This window comes from Callorhinus ursinus, unplaced genomic scaffold (assembly GCF_003265705.2).
Source record: "Callorhinus ursinus isolate GAN/ISIS: 27379988/994484 unplaced genomic scaffold, GSC_fseal_2.0 scaffold28, whole genome shotgun sequence".
NCBI classification, from domain to species: domain Eukaryota; kingdom Metazoa; phylum Chordata; class Mammalia; order Carnivora; family Otariidae; genus Callorhinus; species Callorhinus ursinus.
Window position 1 is genome coordinate 14,487,760 of NW_027397090.1, and position 9,515 is coordinate 14,497,274.

Consider the following 9,515-nt stretch of genomic DNA (forward strand, 5'->3'; position numbering starts at 1 on the left):
GGTGCCATAAGGGGCAGGGGGACTCTCGCGGTGCCATAAGGGGCAGGATGACTCTCGCGGTGCCATAAGGGGCAGGGTGACCAAGCTGGATTGCTCGGTTCGATACCAGGTTCAAAAGAAAAACTAACTTACAGATCACATGGAATTCCTCAAACCGATCCTCAAGAGAATATATATTATCTATGTCACAGAAAAGACTAGTCCTCGTCTATCTGTAAGTTCTCGTCTCTGTGCGTGGGCAAATCCCCCAGAGGTAGCACTGCATCTGAAGACACTGTGGCTTTGTAAACCATTAGAACTTAACAGAGTCCACAGTCCATTCTCAGCCACCCTGGCCTCCTCTGAGCTTTGTGGACATACTCCAACCCAAAAGGAAACCCTAAGAAATTCCACCACCAGAAATCACCTCCAAGAATGTCTGCTTTAGGAGAGAAAAATGTGGTGCCTTTTGAGATCCAGAATGACATTATTAGACTGATGGCTGCACTTTGCAAATGACAAGCTAAGTGACACTAGGCAAAGCATTTAGACTTTGTGTGTCTTGGGTCCATCATCTATAAAAGTGAGGTAATACCTACAGATGGTTTATGAATATTCAATCATAAAATGTACAATCACGATGTATATGAAAGCACCAGGAAAGCCAAACATATACAAAACCCACACCAGTAGTGTCCAATCTCTTCTGTTGCCCAACTTTTGCTGTATGGGTACATGAAGCTACTCTATGAGGTTATCCTATCAGTGTACTTGTCATTTTAGGGTAAATACATACAATGGCCTCTGTATTACAGAGTTTTGGCAATGCCTAGATCAAGAATGGCTTCTGGATCTTCAAGAAGGTAAGGTGTAGTCTGCATTTATTATTAAGTGGGGCTAGTCAGAAATGGCTGGGAAGTTAATAAAGGCAAATATAGAGCATTAGGGCATGTTGTGCGTCACTGCATTAAAAAGAACCCAAGGGGCGCCTGGGTGGCTCAGTCGTTAAGTGTCTGCCTTCAGCTCAGGTCATGATCCCAGGGTCCTGGGTTCAAGCCCCACAAGGGGCTCCCTGCTCAGCGGGGAGCCTTGCTTCTCCCTCTCCCACTCCCCCTGCTTGTGTTCCCTCCCTCGCTGTGTCTCTCTCTGTCAAATAAATAAAATCTTTAAAAAAAAAAAAAAAAAGAACCCAACGAAGCTACAGAAGAGTGCATTTTCCAAAATGAGAACTCCAGAAGACAAACAGTCAAAGGAAGTCAAAAGAAGAAATGCAAACAGTAAATCTATGGAGACTACTCAATATTATTAATAATTAGGAAAATTCAAATTAAGATAAAATAACAATTTGCACATCAAATTGGCAAAAGGTATCAGAATAAAAATACCTAGCATTTAGTAAGAAAACAGGAACTGTCAGACTGCTGGTGAGTGTATCAATGGGTAGAACTTTGCTGCAGTGCAATTTGGGAATATAGAGCAAAAGCCTCAAAACCGTACATCTCCTTTAACTCAGCAAATTTTACTTCTAAGAATTTATTCTCATAACCAGAGATATGCAACAGAAGATTTACAGAATTGATCCAATAAAGCATTACTTATAATATTGAAACAAAGGGTGCCAACTGAATGAATGCTCAGTAATAAAAGACTGATAAAAATTACAGGTTGTTGTTTTTTTAATAAAATGGAATCTTGGGTAGGAAGAAGCCATTATACAATGCTGAAGAAGATTTTTACTATAAAGTGTTTCTATTAGCTAAAAACGAAAAATGGTAATTATAAGACCATGTAGGTAATTATAGATCAATCTGGTGGAAAGGAAAACCTGTGCTTCTCGTGAATGCATCTGCATGTAACAAGAAGGGAACGTATCACAATTGCTCCCATGGCTGCCTGTGGGTGGTAGGGTTCAGGACGACTATCATTCACTACCTCCTGCTTTTCTACACTTTCCATATTACAGAGATAATCAGGAAAAAACAATAAATTTTACAGCTTTCTAGAGGACAGCCATCACTCACTGCAAACAGCACATGCCCCCTCCCCACCCGCTTCCCTCTGGCATGTCTCCAATGGATAACACACACAGATGATTCTCTCTCCATCTTCTCTTTATCTTCAGACAGCAAAATGCCCTCAGGTTGAACTCGTGCCTCCTACCCTTTGTTTCCTCTGAAGGAACACACAACCCAATTTAAGGGTCACAATAAATGCAACCTTCCCAGACTGCTAAGAGTAATTTCCACACTTCACCAAGCCACCCAACCTCCCAACTCCTGCTTCTTTGCTCATCCTGCCAAAGAATGATTTCCATAGAAGGACTCACAGAATACATAGTCAAAAACACATGTCAATGCATCTTTAAGATGCTGTCCTTTAAGGATATAAAATTATGCTAAGGAATCAAATATGCCAGAAAACACTGAGATAATGACCCTTCTCTGGCCGACCCATGAAAGGGACTGCATAAGGTACGCGGCTGGAGCAGCACACGCCCTGTCTACCGGCACTTTCTCCATTAATTATGACTCTCTGCCTTCAAGGCATGGGCTGGACTTGCCACAGACAGGAAGCTGAAGGCTTTCCAGTGACACCTACCCCCCGAGTACAGTTAATTTTACATGCAACACTCAGCAAGTCTGAGGAGTCCCTCAAGGCATAATCATCAATGGCAAAGTGACAGCAGCAGCTTCCCATCACAAAAATTCTCAGGTGAAAAACAAGTTTCCATCTCATGAGAAAACTGGCATAAAAAAAAAAAAAAAGGATCCAGGAACTATGACTGCTAAGTCTCAAGTAGTGGCTGGGAGGACAAGCAGAGATATCAGAGGGGAAGGCGTACAGGAGGAGGGGCTAGTGGCTGGGAGGAGAAGCAGAGATATCAGAGGGAAGGCGTACAGGAGGAAGGGCTAGTGGCTGGGAGGACAAGCAGAGATATCAGAGGGAAGGCGTACAGGAGGAAGGGCTAGTGGCTGGGAGGACAAGCAGAGATATCAGAGGGGAAGGCGTACAGGAGGAAGGGCTAGTGGCTGGGAGGGCAAGCAGAGATATCAGAGGGAAGGCGTACAGGAGGAAGGGCGGGAGAAGCCACGGGACCCCACGACCGTGAGACACCTCAGTAGAGTCCAGCCTCCGAGAAGAGGAAGCGGAGGACCCTTATAGTCCAATTCCTGTGGACTTGGATCACAGCTACAGCAGAGCCAGGACTAAGAGGTCAAAAACTCTGGATGGGGTTTCTCTAAGAAGGCTACTTATTAGGAGTCGAAAGAATTCATTTCAAATATGGAAATGGACCTTACACATTGCATAGTATTTTGGTTTTATGTCCCCCATAATATCAACCTTGAGAGATATAAAAGTGTGTCTGAAGGGGTGATTTCCCTTTCCTATTCAATCCTCTCCCATACCGAATGATGCACAGCATTGACTGGACCCCCTTAATCTGGCACCTAATCAAACATTATGTTGAAATGCTATGTAATTCATGCATGAAAGTGTGTCCTCCCAGACACATCATAAAGTCTCGAAATTCATGATTTCTCTCTTTACTTTTTCTACCATCTCCCTAAACGTCAACTATTGTATTGTGCAGACAGTAGGTACTTAATAGATATTCGGGTGGATGGATGGACAGACAAAACAGATGGTAAAGCAGCCTGGGGACACTGCAACACATACCCTGAAAAACAAGCAGGTAAGAGACGTACATGGCACATCCCAATTCTCTAGCCAGGACAGGGCCAGCCTCGCCAAACTGCCGCATTTACACACTGGGCTTTCATCACGAAGGCCCAAGAGTCTCAAAGTGGGCATTAACTACACTTACAGTATAAGACAGCAGGTAGGAAACCATTCTTCCCAATTAAGAGGATATTACAACACATACTTCGTTTTTATACACATTCCCCTACAAAGCTCAAATTGAAAGAGTTGCTGGAGTGAGTATATGTGTGTGTGTGTACGTGTATGTGGGGGGTGTGTGTGTATGCATGTGTTCAGAAAGGGAAGGGAAAACATACGTGGGGTGTGATTATACCATAAGAAGGGAGAAAAAAAAAAGTAACATGAGACCTGGTATCTGAAGGAGGTATATTCAGGTTGGCAGCATTCATTGCCCTCTGTAAGCTAGGACTGATCTGGTTGCATGCTGTAGAGACCTGGCTTGCTGGAGGTGAATTGGGTCCCAGTCGCTGAACCATCATGGGACTGCTGGTGACCACTAGATTGTTGCAGCTGCCTTTTCCAATGGACTTGCACTGAGGCCCAAAGCCAAGAGCCCCTAAAAACAAATGAATCAGGTTAGCTTTCATGTCCCTTACATCAAAAATCAGTAAATACACACATCTGCCCACTTCTATCAGGACTCCTCTTTTAAGACAGTCCTTGGATCACCTTTCTGTTCATTTTTAGTATTAGTGATACCAAAAGCTTTCTGGTATTTCCAATGAAAAAGCCATTGCTACAATACAAACCCTTCGATAATCACCATTCATACAAAATGAGCTTACATTTTGCTCCTTCTATGTAGAAGTACCCAGTTATTAAGAATCATATTTTATCATCTCCCTACCCAAAGGGTCAAGGTGGTAAGTAGATGGGATTACTTATATCTAGAAGTTTCTTCTAGAATAGCTAATATCTTGAATTGCCCAACAAGGAAAGTTGACACGGCCAAACAACACTTATTTAACTGGTTTACTTCCTTCCAGTTCTGGCCTCCCAAAAAGTCTCCTTAAAGGGATATAGTCTGGCTTTGTCTCTCCAATCTTGATTTCTCCTCTTCATCCCAGTACATTGTTATTGGACATAGACCCAAGTAAAAAAAAAAAAAAAATCAGGATGAAAGAGCCATAAACAAAACACTCATTCTAAAAGCAGCATGGTAACCAAATTCAACATAGATTTACCATTTCATTAGTAACAATCTTCAAATGTAGTAAAATGTGGTATATACCCAAAGGAAGAAGAAAAAAAAAAAAAAGAAACCCACAAAAATCTGTGTCATTATGGAGAAATGAAAAGCATAGAAGAGAAAGTCAAACACAGCTATGACTCATTTATAAAAAAATAATAATACCGGTTGAATCATTCTAGACATTCTTTTCACATGGATGTACTTTTTCAAACATTTTTTGCAAACTACCTGGTCAAGTCTCAGTGACTGTACACTGTGTTCCCATTTCAAACAAAAATAAATATGATGTCAGATTTTAACAATTTAGTCTCTAAAATTTTCTCACCAAATTCCCTATTTCTCATTGAAATAGTTGGGATCAAAGTAAGTGGAAAATCATCACAGTAACTTTTCTTAGCCCTAGGGGACATAATTTCCTATTTTGTTTTTCCAGATATTAAATCAATAACCAAAAAAATGACTTTGTCATCTTTTGTAACATTCTCTTCCAGGAGCCCACAGAACTGAAGGATAAACAAGACCTAAGAGCAATCACCATGCTCTCATCAATGAAACCACATCTCAAAAATGCTGAGAGAGTTGCAGTGTTTTTAGCTGGCAGGAACCTGCTTTGTAGTCCAGCCCTCTGGGAAATCCCAGTGGTAATTCACTTGCCCAAGGCCACACGGGGACTTAAGGACAACGCAGAAATGGATTACACTATGGTGTATTTTCATGGCGCCTGTGTGTTTAAGTTTAGGTACTGGATGCTTAGTTTCTTCCTTGTATATTTGCCAAGATCATTAGCTCCAACAGAAATTTCTCTCCAATTTTTTTTTTCAGACACATAAACCAGAACCTTTCCCTTGTTCCCTCCCACTGCCACCTCTATCTGATGCATCTTCTTGTGCCTTGAAAGACCAATCATAGGTAGTCTCTCTGATTTCATAATGCATAGAAGACTGTACCTTCAGGGCTCCATCTTGCCACCAAAAGTAGTGGGTACATTTTTACACGATGATCATAAATTTAGTATCTTTTAAATTCCAACAAGCCACATGCCATTTGCTTTTCAAACGCCCTCTTTTAACTCGGAAAGAGGCAATGTGATGGTTCAGAACCTGGTCCAATATGTGACCCTTGAATTGCCTCCCCAGGTTCCATCACTACTAGCCATGCTATGAAAAGCAACATCAGATGTCAGGTACTCTGTTAAATTCAATATCATCTATTCATCTGTCATTTAATGCCTGATTCCTTCCCAGTAAAAAGGTACTAATAGTCTACCTTTAAAGCAAATACATATTAACAGCTGGTATAGCACAACCAAAAAATACCACTTGATGACAAAGCATACTGATGCTTTCTTCATCTTAGCTAAGGTGCCATGTATTATAAGCCACGGTATTATTTTACGTGCCGGTAAGAACGTGCACTGCCAATAAACCTAGTGCGTGGTATCAAGATTTCAGAGATATTCTGACGCAGAAATAGGCACACCTTAGAATCAATAAATACAAATATGATTACTGAAGCTTTTCACTTAGCCCTTGTCTGGTTCATGCTCTCCTCTCTGCCCGGCACAGCCTTACCTTCGCTTGTCCACCTACTGAGCACCTCTCCATCTTCATGCCCTCCACTCCAAGGTCCCTCCTCTCCAACGGCCCCTCCCCCACTGCCAACTGGGCAGATGTGGCCAGGTCTTCTTTCTATCCCCCCCCCACCGCCCATCTCTCATAACACATCTGCCGCAGCACCTTTACGGAACTGTCATGTTGACACGCCTGTCACATCCTCTTCTTTTATACTTATTGCTTTGGAAGACAAAGACCTTGCTTGAGGCAGCTCTGCTTCCTCGGCACCTAGCCTAGGGCCTGTACCGCGTACACACCGAGGTCTGTCAATGGAGTTAAGAATGAACGAATGTGGACACGGAGAACAGATTAGCGGTTCCAGGGAGAGGGGCGGTGAAGGGGACGTAGGGTTCCCAGTTATAACATAAGTTAAGTCCTGGGTGTGTAATGGGCAGCACAGTGACCATAGTTAATAATACCATACTGCAGGGCGCCTGGGTGGCTCAGTCGTTGAGCGTCTGCCTTCGGCTCATGATCCCGGGGTCCTGGGATCAAGTCCCACATCGGGCTCCCTGCTCGGCGGGGAGCCTGCTTCTCCCTCTCCCACTCCCCCTGCTTGTGTTCCTGCTCTCACTGTCTCTCTCTGTCAAATAAATAAATAAAATCTTTAAAAAAATAATAATAATACCATACTGCATATTGAAAGTTGTTCAGGGAGTAAATCTGAAAAGTCCTCATCACAAGAAAGAAAAGGAAAACAATGTGTGTAACTATGTGTGGAGATGGATCATTTCACAGTGCCTATAAATAGTGAATCACTATGTTGCACACCTGAAGCTAATAGAATGTTACATGTCACTTATACCTCAATGAACAAAAATTTTAATGAATGAATGAAAAGACAGTTGTACATGAATATTAAATGCTCACACATTATTTCCACTGAAACCCTCCTGGTTAGCTTTTTTAAAACAACAGTGCAGGTTTTCAAAAACAAACGCCAACTAAGTCAATCCCTTGACACCTCTCCTCAGTACTGCGAACTAGGTCAGAACTGAAGATGAAGCCCGTGGGGATCACAGTGATAAGCCTGTCTTCCTGGGCGAGAATTTTACACTGGCCAAGGCTGCCTTTGTAACTCTCTAGCCTGGATTCAGACCTTCTTCCCACTCCGTCTTACAGTGACATGGACCCTCTCCTTGACAGTGCCCCCATCGCGTTGGCTACACCACCTCCTACTCCCAAATTCACTGGCCTCCTCTAACCACAGAGGAATGACAGCTCTTGAAAGGTATCATAAATAGCACCCTGAAGCATGAGGGTGAACAGTAAATTTATGGGAAACAAGTAATGCCTGAGGCACAGCTGTAAGAATGTTCTGGAAAATGGCATCGTCTGTCTCACAAGTGGAGGCAAATAATAGCTTGACCACGACCCGGTGCTCAATGCAACCATCCCACTCAAATGTTGTTTTCATAGTGTCAAACGTAACGACCACTAGACGGCTCGGAACCACGCTGTGCTCTGGGGTCTGGGCTCTGAGCTCTGGAGACAGCCTGACTTGGGGCCACCCCCCTCCACCCACGCTGGTCCTGTGACTTGGGCAATTACTGAAGCATCCGTGTGCCTTCTGACCTGTTAAACAGGAATAAAAATAATACTATCTCTTAAGATTGTTGCACATCTCGTATTGATTACACAGGACTCTGCACACCTTCCAGCATATACTAGGTATTCAACAGATGTCAGATGTTATTGTCATGACTCTTACTATTACTGCTCACGCCCTCACTGCTTTTTTGTTCCACTCTCTTTCTTGAAGAAAACAGTTCCTTATAATTCTATGCACAAAACAAGAGAGTAAATGATGCTATTTAATTCTCTACCCACTTCCAATATTCTCTCTGCTTTAAGGCTCGAGCCAACTTTTTTAAAACCAGGTGTCACCACAGAAAGAAGAAAAGTTTTCAACTGGCCAAGTTTGAATGTTCCTTGGCTTGTCATTCCCTGAAAACAAACCATACAGCTTTTCTGTCTACCAGATGTGCCAACTACTTGTGTGCTGGTTTTCGTTTTGAAATACTGCTTATTTTTAGACACCGCACGATGTTTTTTAAAAATGTGTTTACTGCTCAAATAAGGATCCGAGTAGATGGTCTTCTGAGTACTACGTACATTCTAGCCAAGATCGCTGCGTGCTGGTGGGGAGTGCAAATGTACTGCATTTCTGAGTTTCTGAACTGAAAGGTCATCCTAGCAGGGGCATGTTTTTAATTAACATCTTCATTAGTTAAAAGGGTTCTCTTGAAGTCAAATAGTTGATTGTGTCACAATTACCCCTGCTGAGGCTATATCCCTCAGAAGGATTTGTGTTTACCCACTGGTTCCTCTAAAACTGACACAGATATGGAAGGGGGCAGAAATGGCATATATATGGCAGGGGGTTAGGGAGAACTAATCAAAGTTTCTTTGGTTGTTACTGTTGTTACTGTTCATTCAACTGACACTTCTCAAAGGCCAACCACAAGCCAGAGAGTCCCTGGAGACAGATGGACAGAGTCTCAGCCACCACGGAAACTTCATTCTGGCTACAAAGATGGACACCAAACCAACTGCTCATTACAGAAGAGGTGATCCCTGCTTCTAGGTTGGATCATAGGAGATGGCTTTCTTTGTAGGTCAATCATGATCGAATAAAAGCAATTCCTATATGGCTCAACCTAACACAAATGCAGGGTGTTATGGAGACAGAAACAATAATACACATCAGGATTTGAGCCCTGCCTCCCCAACTCACTGGCTGTGTGATAATGGGCAAGGTCTTTAAAGTCTGTGCCTCAATGTCTTGTTCCCTAAAATGGGGACAGTAGTAGTACCTAACTCATAGGGTTGTTAAAGAGGATTGAAAGGGTAAGTATATATTAATATATGCCTTACCACCATATACTACCAATATAATATACACCACCATATACTACCAGTATAATATATACCACCATATACTACCAATATAATATACACCACCATATACTACCAGTATAATATATACCACCATATACTACCAATAC

General features: G+C 42.5%; 1 protein-coding gene across 3 annotated transcripts in view; it reads right to left on the reverse strand.

The window, feature by feature from the left end:
* The window catches only part of GLIS3 (GLIS family zinc finger 3), a 468,639-nt gene that overhangs the window by 314,843 nt on the left and 144,281 nt on the right, over positions 1–9,515 (reverse strand). For all 3 annotated transcript variants that reach the window (XM_025891681.2, XM_073878148.1, XM_073878147.1), the window contains exon 3: positions 4,051–4,258. In XM_025891681.2, coding sequence (XP_025747466.2) covers positions 4,051–4,258 — 208 coding nt within the window. The remainder of the gene's footprint in view (positions 1–4,050; positions 4,259–9,515) is intronic.